The following is an 18,671-nucleotide window of genomic DNA, read 5'->3' as shown; positions in this document are numbered from 1 at the left end:
TAGGCAACCGCGTTGATCCGCAGGTGTGTTATAACACGCAAGTCTATGGGAGACAAACTTTGAGTTGGGGTTACATCTAGGGCCAATCGCGCAGGGCTGAGTTGCTGAATAGTACAGGACACCCTTTGAGCAGTTATATAGTTTTCAAAAAAATTCACTGAAAAATTCAGTTTCGTGAAGTTTCTAGAGAGACAGTTATAAGAACCCTAAAAACGACCACTGCCCCGCCCACTTAATCACCGCCTACCTGCTTAGCGATATGTCAGAAGATTCCAGTTTTAGTATCGCTAGATCCGCAATAAAAAGTTACACTAGAAAAGTGTTAAAAGAGAAACATAATGACGAACAGAAGTATTGTTAAATTTATTTTATGCAAGTGTCCGAACTTGGCGTGGCCAGGCTGTATTTTAAAGCTAAAGTGTCCTTTGCTCATGTATAGAAAGTTTTATTAATAATATTAAGCCTGTGTGCATGCATGCTTTACTGCATCCATAAAAGCTTAAACTATTGCACTAACTTGACAGGTATGTACTAGACAGGTACTGGCTGTCATATTCTTTTACCGACACGTACAATTTATCCACGTATTTTTATTCATTTACGTAATAAAGATCTCAGTAATAAGAAACGTTATGTGTTTTTGACTGATACTATTATGAGAAGTCATTGGACTAACTCTACCTTCTTCTGATTTTACCCAAATTCGAATCGATTCAAAAAGGACAGAGGAATATATGTACCATAAGAAATTAATAATTTGCTAGTAAACTGCATATTCAACAAATCGTAAGAGCAAACAATTAAATCGCTTCAACTGTACCGAAACAACAGCATTCAATATAATTAAAGGCAATATTCCATCATGAAAACGAGAAGAAATTTCAACTTAGACGTTGCGCTACGCAAATAGAAAATTAGTATAAACGATTGCATGCAGCTTAATTAATGAAGATAAAATGAAATTCGGTGTCCAGTTATTCAGTTAATGTTACTCAGTTATTAAGTAATTACTCAAGATTGAGTGGAAGCACAAGTCGGCAGTCGCTATCATAGCGTTCAGGCAGTAGGAGCAAACTTCTGCTTCTTAGTCTGCTGCTGATATATACCATCATCTTCGCTGTCGCTGTCTTCGTCCTCCTCTTCCTGGTAATCTTCTGGCTTTCCATCTGTTACGTCAACCACATCCGACTCACTGTCACCATTAACCACAACTTCATTTCCGTTTACTACCATTTCGTCACTGCCGACACTACCACCCGAGTTGGCGTCTTCACTGTATTCACTTTCATTCTCGCCATTAGCGCTAAAAACACTGCCTTCATTTTCAGTGTCGTGCTCGTCAGTAACACTCGAAAACGGGCTCTGCTGTTCTAAAATTCGAGCGATATGTCCCAAATTATCTTTTAGAGACGGTCGCAAATTGTAATCGGCGTCATAAGCTTCCGCGTAGTCGGCTACCGTGACTCCATGTGTACCAAGGATAACCGCCAGCGTGTCTGATGGTGGACTTTTAAAATATACGATAGCTGTTCGGACCGCAGAATTTTCGTTCTTCCTGTATTGAACATCTCGAATTTGCCCCAATCCCTGACGTTCCAGGTCTTTTGCCAGCTTAATGAACATTTTAGGTTCAGCAAACGAGTAACGGTTCTTGCCCCGCGTCGCTTCTGATACGATCTGCGGGATCAACAGCTTTCCCGGGATGAGGAGCATTTCGGCCTCCTTAGTTGCAGCGATGTTTTCATTGTTGAATGTACGCAGCACGTTGTTACTGGTGCGCACATATCTGATGGCTCTTTCAATCGTTTCCAAAGTAACCTCCTCCGGAATGTCAATGATCCCGGTTGCGGTGAAGCTTATGATGGCATTCTCGAGAAGGTGCAGCACCAGTGTAACCTTGAGTGTCATCTCCTCTTCTTTTGAAGATGCTGGGATGGTGTATGCCGCATTTCTCCCAAGAATGTTTTCCCGTCGACATTTCTTCATTTGATCGATTTCTTGGGACAGCTCCAAGTAGCGTTCAAGAGCTTCCGGTGACAAGACAATGTTAGCCATATCCACCTGTTCTCGACAGTACTGGTAAAAGGCGGTGAATGTTGCCTCAACATCAAACGGGACTGCCGATTTGTTCAGTTTGTGCAGGAGATTGGTTCTTGCATCAACAGTATCATCCGCAATTGCTGAATACAGCCAGCGTTCCTAAAAAGTAAAAATTATCTCAACTTTGGCATGCTTGGAATCATTTTCCGGTGCAGCTGCGTTATACCAAATTCGAACAAGTGTTCAATAGAAAAAAATTGCAGCACCGTTTTGTATCTTTCTAGTTCTCAGCCGTGACCTTGTATTTAAGACACGTTGGCCATTATAAAATTTTTTACTAATTTAAAGTTAAGTAGCTAATGAAAATGGCCCGGTACATGGTACCTAATTCGTGTACAGTACATGCAAGAAAACTGTCATTTGTCCATGTGCACATGGAAGAAAACTGCCAATTTCGCGCACTACCAAACACCTCTTTGCTTTATTTTATGACATTCATTAGCCAGTTAACTTGTATACACAACTGCAAAAACCGTTTACAAATCAACTGGCTACAGCTTATGATCAGCGCTACAGCTTATGATCAGCTTTTGCACTTAACCAGCGTTCCATTATCGATCGAACTTTCTTAAATTTTAATGGAAGCTCGCATAATTGCGAAGATTGATTTCACCAAACCAGAAATAAAATTATTTTTGAAATTGTCTTGTAATTATTTTGAAGTGCCACATTCCACGTGCCACGTTTTTGTGCACATTCCGCTGTTGCCCGGCATCATCCAAATAATAAAAATTATTTATTTATTTCAAAATAATTTTAATCGTGGTTTGGTGAAAAAGTTTTCGCATAAGCCAGACCATATTTACTATTACATTATGGCTGCGTGTACGGGTAAACACGGGTTTTTTGATGCGTGCAGGGGTGATATTTTTGGGTCCGCACGGGTGTTGGCTGGGTGCACGGAGTTTGGGAACGGGTGTTGGCTGCGGGCACGGGATTCCTGCACGGGCGTTGCCTGCGTGCATGGGAAATTATTTAAGTTGTTTAATTTAAATTTATTTGTATAATTTAGTTATAAATTTTTTACATAATTACTACTTATAATAACCTACTCGCTTAACCTAAAATTTCTCAACGAAAAAATAGATACTGCCAGTACTGCGAAATTTGCTGTACATAGCAAGTGGAGAGTACTGTGTTGTTGAAGTACTTCTTAGTGCAGTACCACGAAGTACTTAAAAGTCACTGTAAGATGAGCCGAAGACGTGAATCTCTGTAATGTTTTTTCCATGAAGATTCGAAATTCGAAATCATAAAAAATTGAAATAGCCGTGCCCACAGCTAACACCGTGTGGATCCAAAAAGCTCACCCGTGCACGCAGCCAACACCCGTGTTTCCCCGTGCACGCAGCATCGACCTTACTATTATGGTGCCAACTGGATGCGTGCACAAGCAGTTTATACGTAACTTAAACTACATTTATACGTAACTTAAATACATTTATATTTAGCTGATTAACCACATGGAATACAGGTTTTGAACAAAAAAGCGAAAGTTTTAGTGTATTAAAAGCGAATTAAAAGCGCAAAATGGTCACCTCGTCACGACGTCTATATCATCAATATGATTATATCGTGAAACAGAATTTGCTGTTACTGGCATAACAGCGCTAAATAGAGCCTACACTGCACAGTGCATACGTACTTGAGGTATTAGCCGGCCTTCCGAAGAACTTCCGCTGAGCCAACGCCCCGATCGTTGATAGCGGCTGCATACAGAACTTTTCGATTGCGACTGATTTGCCACTTCCCGGCGTCCCGACTGTAAGCATAAGCAGCGCCGGCGTAACGTGGTGTTCAACATCTTTGTGGGTTTTCAACGCAAATTGGCCAGCCGAAAGTGTTGCTGTAAGTCCCATTAGTGACATCAAAATAGCGGCGTCCTTCGTACGGTAATCTTCGGCAAACCATTTGAGAGCACTAGCGAGGGCAGGCGAAACAATATCAGGGCAATGGTGGGATGCCGATCGGACAGCTCGCAGGTGCATTTTCTCAGCCAGCTCAGCTGGTACTGACTGGCATGACTTAGAAGATGTACGGTACATTCTTTGGATGCCGGGGAACTACAGTAGGTATCACGCAACGGACGCTGCCTATCAACACCAAAAAAACAAAGTACGCCAAGCCGTATTAAAATTTAGATTTGGCGAGCCAGGACCCGATTCGTGCTTTAATGTTTTGACGAACTTCGTTGCACCAGCAGGATCTACCAAACGCATGCAAGTAGAGCTTCAGTTGCTTCGCAACGTTAATTAACTATTAATTTTTTGCACTGTAACTACGTATGGTGGATGCAGCTGTTGAAAGTTTGCGAACATTACTCGTACACAGACTGAGTGTTACTGTAACAAAACAGTTCTTTGCCGACGAGTTGCCTGGAAACAAAAGTGAGTCTGCTGTTGGGAGGCAATGGGAGCGTAAGGATCAATTTGTTTTCTTACGAATAGGTTATGACGACAAGGAATTTAGCATTCAGATTTCAAGTGCCCAGTTAAGCCTACTACGTCTTAACTGTGCTGTTACATACTAACTGCCACGCTTGACGAGCACGCCAAAAATGGTAGGCAAAAACAGTGCTACGATTTTACAATGTCCGTTTGTACAAGCTTGTAGCACCGGTGCTCATCGTCTGCTCGTCGAATCCCCCTAGTGCTGCTATTATGTTAATAAAAATTACTGTGTTTGCAACATTGGTTCATAGTAAAAAACAAAAAACAAAACTGCCAATAACAAAGCTGAACCTGACAAATTATATTATTATGTTTTTATGTTATTAGCTGAACCTGGCAATTATTATGTTTTAATCTTGCTATAACAAAGTTTGAAGTTGTGCTCTAAGGTTACGGAAGCTTAGCCCTAGTGCCGCTTCGTAGAAGGGAAATGCAAGACACAATTGCAAAAACCATTTTGCAGTGTTTAATGGAATGGAGACTTCCACAAGTACAGACAACAAACTACTAATAAGAACGGAACGATGTTCATATTAAAAAGAAAACGCCATAGTTAAAGAGAACGATATTTTCGATACGAACGCAGATACCAGGGTAATTCAGGATATCGGGCCAAGAAAAGTAAAAATTTTGTTGTCTGATCTGCTGCCGCTTCTTGGAAGTAGAAATAGGAAGAGACATAAATTTTAATAGGATACGTGGAAAAAACGCTAAAAGTTAAGCGAGAAAGACCACGAAAATTGTTTCCCGTTGTTATTGTCCTGATGACAGTTCAATTCAATGTGCCGGTGCCATGGCGCTACCTGTTTCAAGAATCCTTGCAGCCAATAATTGTCCGCACGAACCGTAAATTCATGAACGAAAAAACAGATTTGAATATATACGACGCACATGAATGACCTGTTGCGCCTTAGTCTGCATTTTGGTGACAGATAATGCGGACGTGGTGGGGTTTGCATATCGATCTCAGTGACCGGCGTAGCGGCCATACATTTCTGTTTGCGAGCTTAAGTAGAGTTTCGGGGTTAATATGGTGTTTCATCATTTTTGCACCCTTATTACTACCTCTTTTATCTAAACATTCCAAGAGCATTGTCAATGGAATAGAGCAAATTTTTTATGAATAAATTCAAGAGTGAACATAATTAACAAACGCAGTGTTGTAAGATACTTTTCTCGTAAGTTCAGTGTTTCGAGCTGATTACCGTACAATTTTTTGAGTTAATTGCACTGCTATGTCTAAGCCCGACAAAACCGCAAAAATATCGACCGCAAGTTACCTAATGGAAACTTCACGAATAATTTTATAAATGCAGGTTAAACAGCAGTTTTTTTATGCGTATATGACAGCAGAGTTTTTATGCGTTTTTTGCAATTCCGGTTTACTGTTCGCTGATAACACATCCCGCACGAGCCACGAGCTCACTTCTTTAAGACCGTTACTACGGTTTGATCCGGAACAAAAACCAACTGAAATGGTGAACTGTAACCACCATTAAACTCGGGGTTAGCGAACACGACCTTAGGAGATTTCACACTGATAAGATAACCATTCTTCAACACGCTCTTAAAATTCTCGACTTTGTCCCACACTCGGCACGCAATTTTTCCCGTTTCATCTTGGCCATCTAGCAGAATGCACTTTTTGCCGTTTTCCGTATCCTTGGGAGTGACATTGCTCAGTGTAATTCAGCTCTGCAAAGCAAAGAACAACACCGATAGCAAAATTACTTTCTAAGAAAACAAACAAAATAATTGAAAATTTTCGACAACTTTCGGAATCTGTATCTCGCTTCACAAGTTTTGAACTACATTTTGCGCGCACTATCTGAAAGACTTATAACTTACTACATAAACTCGTATCATTCATTGAGATAGCTACTTTTTGGGTTTTTATGTTATTTACGAACTTATGTAAATTGTAAAAGAAATTTACTAAGCACACCATAATTTTGAGAAATTTAAAAACAAGACCCAATAAGACGGATATTCACAGCACGTACAGAGGTAAATCCAAGTGCACTTTCATAAATGGCATTAATTTAATTTTATTATTGAGAAAATACCCAATGGCTGGTTATTCTGAAGTTATAAAAATTTGTTAAATGCCGCTAATATCTCGGTTATTGTTTTTTTATCGAAATTGGCACATTTGGCACATCGAAAGTTTTGTGCCAAAATCAGATACATGGACGAAAACTTTCACTTTTGCGCACTCTCAAAAAGTCTTTGTTTTAAAACATTTTATTGCCAGATACTTTGTATACTTAGACGTAAAAGCCGTTTGTGCGTCAAACATCCGGATCGGGAGCTGCGGCTGTAAGAAGATTCCTAAAGTTTAAAATGCATTTAGGTGTACCAAAAGTCTCGTCACCAACCGATATTCTTTAAATTTTGCATGAAATCGCACATAAGCAAGAAGAGCGTTTTCACACCAGACCATAGTTCTACCAGATTTTTTGAATTTCAAGATAAGTTTTAGCGTTTTTGAAAATCATTTTAAAACCTGAAAAAAATGGTGTAACTTTGGTTCTGTGTAAAAACGATCTTCATGTGTAAATGCTTTTATGTGCAAAATTGAAGGACGATCGGCACATAATGAGACCTTTGGTTCACCGGAATGCATTTTAATTTTAATCCTCCTACAGCCATAACTTTCGAACCGGGTGTTGCGTTCACAAACGGCTTTCACGCTTGTGTATAGATATCAACCGGCTGCAGAATGCATGTCGTAAACAAAACAAAGGATTGTTAGGAGTGCGCGAAAGTGAACGATTTTGTGCATGCACACCAATTTGGTTCCATGTACCGGGCCACGTCCCTTAACCGTATATTGGCGCCCGCCCAGTGGTATATCGTTTTGAAAATAATTCGTTATGAAAGTTTGTTTGAACGATCGAGCAATATTAAGTAAATAGGATAATTCAATTAAAAGTACCGCCGCCGCAAAAAAACTGAAATTCAATCAAAAGTACCGGAAAATTCAATCAAATGCCGCACTAATTATAAACGGCACGTAATTCAAACCAAAAGTGTAAATACCTTTCCATTTTTTCGCCCAGATCAAAGATGTCAATTTTGCTGGTCTTCAAATTACATGAATTTTTCGCGGTGATGACTTCTGGCATTGGCCACTTTGCCGTTACGTGTTCGCGCAAGTTGCAGTCAAACTTGACAAAGTTGATGTCGTCAACCACAATAATTCCTCTGAAAAACAGCATGATATTCATTACTTTTAATTTTAAATTACATCTGCATTTATCGTTGATTTATACATTAATTATTCTTCATTAGTTGCCCAAAAAGCGAAGAGTACTTGGGGCAGAAGAAGTGACAGATAGTGAACCGTTTGAGAGGTAGCAAAATCTTACGAACGAAATATTTGTTAACTTAGTTGTATTCCGAAACCACGACTCAATTTGTTTGCTACAGATAATAGCAGCACTGAATTTTTTCGGTTAAAAGTCACTTCGGCCGCTATTCACTTCGGGCACAGTACATGGCGACCGAAATACGGCTTACCTGAGCCTCTGTTCTGCAGCGAGTGAGTTCTCATCATACAACTATTTTTGTTATTTTTTCCATCACTATTTACACGAAGTAATTTGTGAACAATTTTTAACGTCTGGCTCTCAACATCTTGTTTCCCTTACGCATTTGATCTGATGAACACCTCATAAGATCGATCGCGCGAAATCTACTGTGCTAAAACTAGCAGATATGCAAGAGTCTTAAACTAACAGACACGCAATGGGCACGGTAGGCATATCCTGAGAATTACGCTAAATGCCTTCAGATTAAGGGAAGTGGACCGGTACATGGTACCAAATTCGTGTACATGCACGAAAACTTACTTTCGCGCACTCCCAAACACTTTTTTTGTTTCGGTTTATGACACTCTAGCCAGATGATTTGTATACATTGGCGAGAATACCATTTGTGCATGCAACATCCGGTTCAGGAGTTATTGCTGTCAGAAAATTCCAAAAAGTTTAAATGCGTTCACGTGTACCAGAAGTCTAATTATGGACCGATCTCCCTCATATTTTGCACGTAAATGCACATAACCACAAAAAACGTTTTTACACGGATCCACTGTTCTAGTATGTTTTTCAAATTTTGAAATAAACTTCAAAAATTTTAAAATTCATTTTGAAATTTGAAAAAAATCATGGAAGTCTGCATCGGACCGATCGGTGTAAAACCAATCTTCATGGTTATGTGCATTTACGCGGAAAATTTGATGGAGATCGGTCCATAATCAGACTTGTTACACCTGAACGCATTCAAACTTTTTTGTATTTTCTGACAGCCTTAAATCCCAAACCGGATGTTGGGCGCAAAAACGGTTTTCACGCCAGTGTATGCAAGTCTTCTGGCTACAAAACGTCATAAACCGAAACATAAATGTGTTTGGGAGTGCGCAAAAGCGAAATTTTTCGTGCATGTACACGAAATTTGCACCATGTACTGGCCCACTTCTCTTAAATATTTGAAGCCTCTTGCAGTTCTCTCATGAGTTTTCAAAAATCTATTTCTAAAAAGACTTGTACGAGTATAAGTAAAAATCGTAAAATGGACAACTAGCATTACAATCTGTAATATGGGTACGGGCCGGGAGTTACCCGTTACATACCGCCGTGATCGCGTACCTGCACAAAACCTTGTGCTTTTGCGTACACCCGAACACTTTCTTGCATTGTTGCCAAATGATTTGTAGGCATATCATGAAACAGGTTTGCATGCGCACCAGTTCAAACGTAGGAAAATTCAACAAAAAAACAAAATTCAAACAAATAGTAAAACTAAATTACAAAAGTACATATTACAAAAAATGTACTGATAGAAAAATGTTACGTAATGTTACGCAAAATGTCACGTAAAATGTTATGTTACCTCTCGGCGCACAGAATTTTAATGAAATTTTTATTCAGTAAGCTAGTTATGAGGTTACCAGTGCAAAAATTACAAAAATCTGATGAGAAAAGTTTTGGTGCAACCAACCCTGCACTTGCCGAAATGTATGATGAAAATTTGTGAAAATGTACCTTTCAGTGACGTTGAACCGTTCAATGCTAACGACGGACGGTGTCGCCAGTCCCTGTAGGAATTTATTCAACTTCTTTGGGAACGTGATCTCTAAAACAGGCAAATAAATTCAAATTAAAATAAATTATAGGTAAGTGTCATTTAGACTTCTCACAGTGCTATTTCTGTGACAGTTAGATGAACTAGCGCAGTTTATTAGAAGCTTCGATGCACGCAATTATCTGCAGATACGCTTCCTTTAGAAATAAGTACATGTACTCTAACTAACATAACTTTTGCACATTATTGCCAATAGCCAGATAATTAAAACGAACGCTAAGCAGCCAGATAATAAAACGTGCGTCTTTTCAATGCATCTGTATAGAATACCGGGTATGAGTGTAAGTGACCACATATTATCATTTTAGCGCAAACGGGCGCTAACCACGTGATGGTTAAATAATTTAATTACCTGATGTCGCCTGGAACTTATCCCGGATCAGCAACGTCCACTCGTTATCTTTCACCCGTTTATTCGTAGCGAGCACGGGGAACGCGTCGCCACGCGTACCCGAAAAGACCTCCTGCAACGGATAACTTCGCCATAAATTTGATTGACCATATGCAGCCGGCGGTACAAGTAAGGTTACCGATAAAACGGGTTTCGAAAACATGTCGTCCAAACGGCTGAATTCGTGTTCGGGAGATGATTTCGCAGCCACAACGGTGGTAACCGAAAATACCGAGGCAGGTAGCACAGCATCGTCGTCATCATCTAAACACGGTGTAACTGCCCTGACTTTCGGTGTTTTATTCGCACGTACGCTAGAAGCTGAGCGTTTTCGAGCGTCCGACATATTTCCTGTTAGCGGTAAAAAATTTGTGGGATTTAGAAATTAATGAAACAAGAATGTGAACGTGGCAACGAGTTCGTTGGGTAGGATTTTTGTACTGGATTCGGCAATGCTGGCATAATAGTACCCTAACTCAAAGCTGCAGTTAATTAGTCACCAAGCAACCACAACGCAAACTATGAACATGTGAAATTGTGCTCACAATTCACTCTTTTAACTTATTACAGTCTCTGACTAAAAGTAAGTACAACATTGCTTACTTTGTGCCAACTGTAACAGCGCATCAGACTCAAAACGCGAAATATTCGACACCGGCCACCGTTTCTCTGTTCGACATGCAGCCGAATGACATCTTTGCTGCAAGAGATTGCTGCCCAAAACATGAGTATAATAAACATGATTTGACCGGTGATTTCGATTTACGACACCGCAGAAAACAAAATATTGCGAATAAACCATTACAATATTACTTCTCATTTTTGCAAAAATTCGGCCATGAGCATTAAGGTCATAAGAAAATGCCCTTTTCAGCACAGCGCCGACCTGACGTTCAAAGCCAAATAATCCATGACATAAAGTAGGCGGATAAGAAATACGATGATGCGTTGGTTCGTAATAGCGCGAGATATTGTGGGCAGGTGACACTGGCAACTTGCAGACATTTATCAAGCTCACACAAAAAAATTCGTACCGATCCATGGGCTACTCCTGTGATGTTAACCAATGCCGCTTTAAAACAGTGCTTTGACCGAACTTAGCACATCCGTACATTCTAAATTGCTGATTTTTATTATACGGATTAGTGTCTATCATGTTTGACAACTGCACCGTGTCACACCCTTTAGCCACTTTATGAGCAGTTTTTTTCAAATTTTCCACTTCATCAAAAACGATGTCCGGAAAAATCGAATGGTAGCTGGCTTTAGATTTACGCGAACTGTCCAGAACAATCACTCTTTCTGTTCCTATCGTTCGTTTCGAATACTTCACCAACTGGACCAAAAGCGCTTCAGCATGCGTCGCTGAAGACTCGTCAGTCTTCCATTCAACATCAAAATACAGCCGTTTTTTCCACTCTGTTAATATAGTTTCGAAAAAATAAGGTAGATGCTGAAACTGATTCGATATCAGCATCCACAACTGATGGGAGCTTGCAGCGATAAATTTTCTAGAGCCGCTGGCAGACTGCTCAAAGGAAAATATGCGCAAATTGTAATCAGCAGTCGATCGCACGTACTCTGCACAATCAATCAACTTCGTAAACCATTTTGCCATGTTATCAACTGTAATGCCGCATAGTCGCATAATAGAGAAAACACAATTAGTTTTCTAAGACGTTGTTAATGTGCAAATTACAATCTATGCCAGTATAATACAAGAAAAGAAACGGATATATGTACTAGCTAAATACCAGCCCCGCTATGTCATCCGCATGTTGCAAAATGCTAAGTTGCGAACAATTGAGCGATGCAGGGTTTAGTAAAGTATTCATATAGCAATCAAAATGAGATTATTCAGCAAAGACAAATACTATTTTACAAAATGCTATATTTGGCGCTGGTCCCAGCTGCAAGACAGCAGCCACAGTCGATCGCAACCCGACAAAAGGTCACGTTTTCCTTATCTCTGCGGGTCTAAGCGTGTGGTGTGCTGGCTGTCACAAGAATTTAGCGTAATTTCTGATGTTTCCTGCCTACTGCAGTAGCATAAAGGTTTTTTTGCATAATTTTCTGATGCTGGAGTTTTTTGACGAAATACTCTGTACTTTATTGTAAAACAGAGATCGTTATTCTCTGACTCTGATGAACATAGATGGGGAACGCGATGAAACACAACACATTTGTTGCGTAATGTTCCAGTCATCCACCAGGTGTGCAAAACGCATTTGGGCAAGCACTGCGATTCAAACTAAACTAAACTATCTTCCACATAATTTAGAAAACTTTGAAAGAGGTAATCCAAGTAGTGCAAGTTAATTTCTTTGTAATTATGTTACAAGGGACGTCTGCGACGTATTATCTTATGGGGAAGGCTGCGCACACCACGTTTTACCACCAAAGTCCCCGCACACCACCTTTCACCACGACCAGGCTTCGCACACCACCTATTTTTATTTTGCAATTTTTTGGTAAAAACCACCAAAATCTCCTAACACCACCAAGGACTGAGTGCACACCACCACGGTCTCTGGATACCACTTTTTTCTGAAAAATAATAATTTATGTTTATCACGGGCGAAACAGGAGTTTTTGTTCGCGCTTAGCTTCGAATGATGTTATTCTATTAAAAACTCTCTCAAGGTTTTTTTAGAAAACGAACCTTACGGTGGGCAGTTCCACCGATCAGCTGCGCAAACGCTAAAGCGAACACGGCTCAGTCTATTCCGTTTCCTTGGTTTTGGACAGGTTAACAGCTAACTGTGATCCGCTTTTCCGGCACTAACGTCCCGTAACGCAGCCATTGCCATATCTGTGCTTATTTAATTGCGTTACGTAAGCTGTATAGTCAGGACTTGGCGTGCTCTATATTGACGAAACCAAACATTGTAGTTTGCGAATCAAAACATTACGAAACAAAAACATCCAACGTATTTTACGTTAAAGTTATTCTTCCTGTAGGCACACAAAAATACCAACATAGCTCATATTAGTAGTCGTTTATACGAGTACAACCGACCCTGCATGTCTTTAAAATTACGAGTATTATGTGGTGTTGCAAAAAGACACCAAATTTTTTGGATAGAAGTTACATTCCCTAGTCGTGTCTCGGTACTGATTCTACTGCGCAAAAACGCACCAGAACATTATTTGAATACCTGAAACGACTTCAATCAGAGTCTCAGACGACTGTTTATAGCGGCCAAAGGATTTAGACAACGCGGCATAGCCGGCGGCCGCATTGGCTGAAGTGGCTTGAGCGGCGCGCGGAATTTCTGAATTCTGGCGAAGATTAAAGGCTTTTGCACTAAGCCCTCTATGTATGTACAAGCCTGTCCGGTAATTTCTGCCTGTTCTATACAGCGAAATATACAAATTTACGTGTTACGCCAAACGTAGTGAAGTGGTCATCGTTTTAAGCGCAAACTTCGCGCTAGCTGTATCTTTACGACAGAAATTACCGGACAGGCTTGTACAAGCTTGTCCGGTAATTTCTGACCAATCGATACAACGAATTTCACAAATTCACGTGTTACGCCAAACTCCATACTACCGCGCGCCACGCACTGTTTAAGCACGGAAGTTGAATTTGCTTGGCTGGTGGCTTGGTGCACGCCAGATATTTAAATGACAATAAACGTAAATGCCTGGTGGAAGGCGACTCGAAAACGGTCTTTGCAGGAAGGGACATGTCAACTGCGGAGCGAAGTTAAGGAATGTGATAGACGTAATAACGTGGCCATCGTTTCAAGCGCAAATTTCGAACTAGCTGTATCTTTAAGAAATTATGTACGGGCACACTTTTATATTATGTGAGCAAAGGTCTAGAAGTATGTGGTCTTGAAGTATGAAGTACTTTTTTTGCTCTTTGATTGAAAAAATAAGCAAATGTGAATGCATAATATATTCATATTTTACTTTCGAGTGCCAAATGAATACATCTGCCTTGAAAAACTAACAGCAGACAAAATTAATACGGACTTTTCTTCGTTGTTAATAATTAATCAGTTGTTTTTGCTGTCCGCTTGAAACGCTTATGCCGGCATCCTTCGCTGGGTCGACCTTTTGGTTGACGCACTTGCTCTTTGCGTAATAGGAGTCGCTTTCGATCGTTCACTTCCGCAACAATATTACCCGTACCCTGTATTTCTGGCAAGCGACTGCAAAGTAGTTCCTGTTCAAGTTTATTAAAGTAGCTGAGGATACATCCAAATTGTGCACCTCCAAAGCCTGCAGCAACGGAAGCAATTCTTTTGCAAACATCTTTCGATGCCTTATATCGTTGACCCAAGGTGCTGTGCGCTGGGCGTTCGGGACTGAGCTGTTCAGTGTCCATAAGAAATCCATCCGTCTTTCCTTGAAGAGCAGCCTTCAGAACATCTGGATGCAAATCGGTGGTGTCCGCACTGGTCACTGCTCGTCGCCATTTTGCGATCACATCGTCCATTGAGAACAATGGTTTTTTCAACATGCCACGCACGCTGAATATATGCCGGCAAGGCAATCCAAATGCGCAATTAATGAAGCAAGTGCAGCAAAAACTGATGTCCGCCTTTTGAATTTCGTATTCTCTGCATGGCGTCCCTTCAACTTTAACTATCCACTCACTAGGCCCCCCAGTTTCTACGGAATATGTTTCTACCAGATACATGCTGAACTGCTTCTCCACGACTTTTGCAGCAATCTTTGTAAGATCTCGACCAACAGCTTCCGCATATTCACTAATTGGAAAGTCGTGAATTATGAGTCGCTTTGAGGCGTTTACGTACTCGTTGTACGACGCAATGCTCCACTTCTGTAGTGTAACACCAATTATAATTTCCACGCACTCTTTTAAATGATATCGCGTCCAAACCGCTCTTCCAGAATAACGGAAAGCACTTTTTACCATGAGAAACCAACGTTCTATCCTGTTTATGGTGCGGTTCCCTCGTGTAGGCAAGTGCTTTCGATACGCGTGCGCCCAAAACTGTTTTGAGTTTTCCCAGTTTTTCGAATAATATTGCGCTAATTTCTGGGTCAGTTTGGTTTTCAGATTCTCTTCTTCCACTGCTAGCGCCTCATCATCGTATGCATACATTACACGTTTAAACTGATGCAGTATGTCGGTCTTCGTAGCTACAGGCAGGGCTTCTGAAGCTATTTTCGCTTTAAATGACTTCAAGGCGTGAAAGCAGCACAGCAGCAGATCTGACGTCGGAAATAAATCTTTCAGGACGCCAATCTGAGTAAAATCCTTATCAATGAATATGCATCGAATTTGTTGAACTGCGTCCCGGTTCGTCTGTATCAGTAGTTCGAACATCGACACTAGAGTCTGGCGTTTTTCGTTTGCCAGAAACGCTAAAAGGACAGGCTGACCGAATCCGTTTGCGTCCTCAACCACCACGCTAAAATAAAATAATTTATTACTAAAAATGACGGCTTTTAATTAATTTTTATTCAGAAATCAAACTTTGTTCACCGATTGTAATTTGTAGGTGCAGGTAAAGGAATATGCCATACTATGATGGCATATTCCTTAGCCATACAGTACGTGTCTATTACGTGCTTTTGTATCAATACTTTGTGCTCCTTTATCACTCGAATACTTACTGATAGTTCCTCCTGTTTGTAGCTTTGTTTTACTCGTAGACTAGGCACACGATTTCGCAAGCCAGACGGAAACTCCATTATCAAGTTTTATTTAAAAATCCTTAACGCGCTCTTGTTGCACGTTGTGCCTTTGATCGTCGCCAGTACCGTTATACAGCGCACGATCTTTTACACATTGTTATACAGCGCACGTTCTTTTGCTGTAAGATCGTGGTGCTAGTTGTGCGTTAGAATTTGAAGGAAATCAAGCCTGCACATGGTACTAAATTCGTGTACTTGCATAAAAAGATTTACTTTCGCGCATTCCCAAGCCCATTTTTTTACTTTTTTCAAAATTTAAATGAATTAAAAAAATTTTGATTATATTTTTAAAATTGAAAAAGCGGTGTTACTATAGTTTGATCACTTTGGTGTGAAAATAATCTTAATACATGCGAGCGTTTATGAGCGAAATTTGAAGAAGATCGGACTACAATGAGACATTTGGTCGGCTGAATGCATTTAATTTTTTTTAACTTTCCTTAATGGCGTAAGTCCAGAACCGGATGTTACGCGCACAAACGGTTTTCACGCCAATCCATGTAGATCAGCTGCCTGTAGAATGCCATAAAATAAAACCAAAATGTGTTCGACAGTGCGCAAAGGGGAAAGTTTTCGTGCATGTGCACGAATTGGGCACCATTTTAATACTGGGCCACTTTCCTTAGTACGATTTACCATTGCAATGCAGCCTTGGACTGCGAGTACTAGTACCGCGGCAAAGCAATACAATCGCAGTGCAGTAATACACAATCCCAGACGGATTACAATTTGACAGTGGTAACTAGCACAGTTTTTAAGAATCAGCCGTAGGTTTTAAAAAACCTTTATTTTAAAGCCGTAACAGTAGCTAGAGGGGTCATCGAATACCCTGGGTGCTGCTATCATTTCTTCGCAAACACTAAATTACTGTTGTGTACCGCGAAGTATGCGTCGGAAACCACTCGCCAGCCCACGGGTGTCGCCCATCGAAGCTGCTACAGCTGCGGACATCAAAAATGCACCGGCAAAGAAATACGCACGGCTAACAGCTTCACGAGAGCCTTTAAAAACCGCGAAAACGACGGTGACAGCTCTTTCGCTGGCCGTGATGACAGCTCTTTCGTTCGCCAGAAAATTTAATGAGGTTTTGAAGAGGGTAAAGGTTGGTGTACCAGATAAGACAGCGATCAAAAGGTGGTAGGAAAGTGAGTAACAACTAGTGAAAGATATTAAAAGGTGCGAATTGCCAAGAAAAAAAATCAATTAAATTAATTGACGTTATTAATTTTGCCTACTATTGCTCACCTGTAAAGGCAATAATGTTCGCAGTTGATTCTGTAGGTGCTATCCATGAAAATAGTTTCGGTGTGATCAAACAGTAACTTTTTCATCTCAGCAGTCTGAATGTACAGCATCTGCAACATGTTATTTCCTGATTCGTCTTTCTGTTTTACCAGACGAATGTCAGTTTCGGGGTTCAGATTCACCAACTCTTGCAAGTAAGCTTTGAGATTTTCTCCATGTGTTATTCCATTTCGCAAACGAGAATTCGTAGAGTGCACGTAATTATGAATATCCTTTGTTATAGCTTGCCCGCAAGCACCCGAAGATCGCCGTTTTTCGTTAACAGACTTGCATATTGTAGACCTCTGAACGTTGCACTGTACCAAATAATCGACATCAATTTTCTCCGCATCGCTTAGATTTCGGTTCTCTGGATAGAAATGATATAGCGACTTTTCAACCGCGTGATTATGGTCGTTCACACCAGGAAGCTTTAAAACCGTAACTTTATCCCCAAACAACTTGAATTTCACATAAGCATTACATCCTGTTTTAAACGTTGCCTGTGTTTTTCTGGTCGACACCACAGATTCTTTTCTATGGCCGCGATAATTCCCAGCATGTTTGCAAACCAGCTTCATGGAAGAGTATTTAAGCGATTCGTGCAAAGGGTCATCAGGCGAAAGTTTAGAATGACCACTAGCAACAACAAAAAGTTGGAAAGTTTCTGCTTCGTATTTCTTCAAAGCACGCAATTCATCATCGTAGTTGTCAAAAAGATCGCCTTCTTTCATCATTGTAAAACAATTGTCGTTATCTTGGGAACAGAAAACAAATAAAGTTAAAAATAATAGCAAAACAAATCAGTGATTAAAAAGCAAACGTACGGTTGCGTAGAAACGAAAAGCCATAAATGTTGGTTAAAACTTCGATTCAAAGCGTCAGTTATAGTGTCGCAGTTGTCCTTTTTCGTACAGAAGAAAACCTTGATTACACACGTAGCAAACATTCTTTATTATGTTCTGTTGCTCTAAATTTTCCTTACTCCTCTATTTTAAAAGCATGTACACTTTTTTTACTTGTTAAAGAACCTCCCGACCCCCAGGGGCCACATAAATTTCAGGGAAGGTAAAAAAAAAATTTACGTATGTTCTTATAGTCCACTCACGGTAATACGTACGGCGCATACTCATTGTCAGAGTAATACCCGGTAGTACAAAAGGCTGATACTTCATTCGATTTGTTGCTATGGAATACGGAGTATAAAGAGTATAAGACCGCTGTATGAGCCGCCTGCGCATAGCCACTTCGGGCAAGAAAAGGTTGAATCCGGGTCAGCATAGACTAAGCAAAGACAATAGCTGCGGAGCCATGCGATCAATTAGCAGATTAGCAGAACATCTCATCAAAAGACGTTCCCAAGCAAAGCCAATAGGCTAATACAAGCCAAGAAGCAGGCATATAACACGGTCACGTAACCACGCCAGCTCCGCTAATCATAAGGGAGCTCAGACCAGGCTCCTTTGATAGTTTTTGGAGTTAAGGCGAAATGGCGTGCTTGGGGTACTCCGTAACGATTTTTGAAAACAATTACCATTGATACAGTAACACGTAAGCTACAGGATGGCGTATCGGAAATAACAATCGGCCGTCTCCACTTAAAACAGTGAATTTTTTTCAAC

The 18,671-nt window shown here is 40.4% G+C and overlaps 3 protein-coding genes across 3 annotated transcripts; all 3 read right to left on the bottom strand.

Annotated features, from left to right (window-relative positions):
• Nucleotides 1–692: 692 nt before the first annotated feature.
• Nucleotides 693–4,301, bottom strand: LOC129599152 (uncharacterized). Its single transcript, XM_055497300.1, has 2 exons — nt 3,746–4,301; nt 693–2,199 (listed from the first exon to the last, which is right to left on the bottom strand). The coding sequence occupies exons 1-2, from the start codon at nt 3,902–3,904 to the stop codon at nt 1,057–1,059; spliced, it is 1,302 nt and encodes a 433-aa protein (XP_055353275.1). The 5' UTR covers nt 3,905–4,301; the 3' UTR covers nt 693–1,056.
• Nucleotides 4,302–5,880: 1,579 nt separating this feature from the next.
• LOC129599154 (uncharacterized) lies at nt 5,881–10,829 on the bottom strand. Its single transcript, XM_055497302.1, has 6 exons — nt 10,693–10,829; nt 10,229–10,440; nt 10,051–10,162; nt 9,599–9,689; nt 7,593–7,757; nt 5,881–6,245 (listed from the first exon to the last, which is right to left on the bottom strand). Exons 2-6 carry the CDS (start codon nt 10,433–10,435, stop codon nt 6,230–6,232), a joined length of 591 nt encoding a protein of 196 aa, XP_055353277.1. The 5' UTR covers nt 10,436–10,440; nt 10,693–10,829; the 3' UTR covers nt 5,881–6,229.
• A 3,187-nt stretch (nt 10,830–14,016) lies between these two features.
• LOC129599149 (zinc finger SWIM domain-containing protein 3-like) lies at nt 14,017–17,850 on the bottom strand. Its single transcript, XM_055497293.1, has 2 exons — nt 17,011–17,850; nt 14,017–15,479 (listed from the first exon to the last, which is right to left on the bottom strand). The coding sequence occupies exons 1-2, from the start codon at nt 17,784–17,786 to the stop codon at nt 14,090–14,092; spliced, it is 2,166 nt and encodes a 721-aa protein (XP_055353268.1). The 5' UTR covers nt 17,787–17,850; the 3' UTR covers nt 14,017–14,089.
• Nucleotides 17,851–18,671: the final 821 nt, after the last annotated feature.

The sequence above is a fragment of the Paramacrobiotus metropolitanus genome, unplaced genomic scaffold (assembly GCF_019649055.1).
Source record: "Paramacrobiotus metropolitanus isolate TYO unplaced genomic scaffold, Prichtersi_v1.0 Parri_scaffold0000139, whole genome shotgun sequence".
In the NCBI taxonomy this organism is placed as follows: domain Eukaryota; kingdom Metazoa; phylum Tardigrada; class Eutardigrada; order Parachela; family Macrobiotidae; genus Paramacrobiotus; species Paramacrobiotus metropolitanus.
This window is presented reverse-complemented; position numbering and strand designations above follow the sequence as displayed.

Bases quoted from the DNA above. Each gene is read 5' to 3' on its own strand.
- LOC129599149 (XM_055497293.1), bottom strand. From the start codon at position 17,786: ATGATGAAAGAAGGCGATCTTTTTGACAACTACGATGATGAATTGCGT. The intron at 15,480-17,010 runs GTGAGCAATAGT...ATTTTATTTTAG, and splicing joins GAACATTATTGCCTTTACAG to CGTGGTGGTTGAGGACGCAA.
- LOC129599154 (XM_055497302.1), bottom strand. From the start codon at position 10,435: ATGTCGGACGCTCGAAAACGCTCAGCTTCTAGCGTACGTGCGAATAAA. The intron at 10,163-10,228 runs GTAACCTTACTT...TATCCGTTGCAG, and splicing joins TTTCGAAACCCGTTTTATCG to GAGGTCTTTTCGGGTACGCG. The intron at 9,690-10,050 runs GTAATTAAATTA...TGCCTGTTTTAG, and splicing joins TAAGTTCCAGGCGACATCAG to AGATCACGTTCCCAAAGAAG.
- LOC129599152 (XM_055497300.1), bottom strand. From the start codon at position 3,904: ATGTTGAACACCACGTTACGCCGGCGCTGCTTATGCTTACAGTCGGGA. The intron at 2,200-3,745 runs GTACGTATGCAC...TTTACTTTTTAG, and splicing joins AAGGCCGGCTAATACCTCAA to GAACGCTGGCTGTATTCAGC.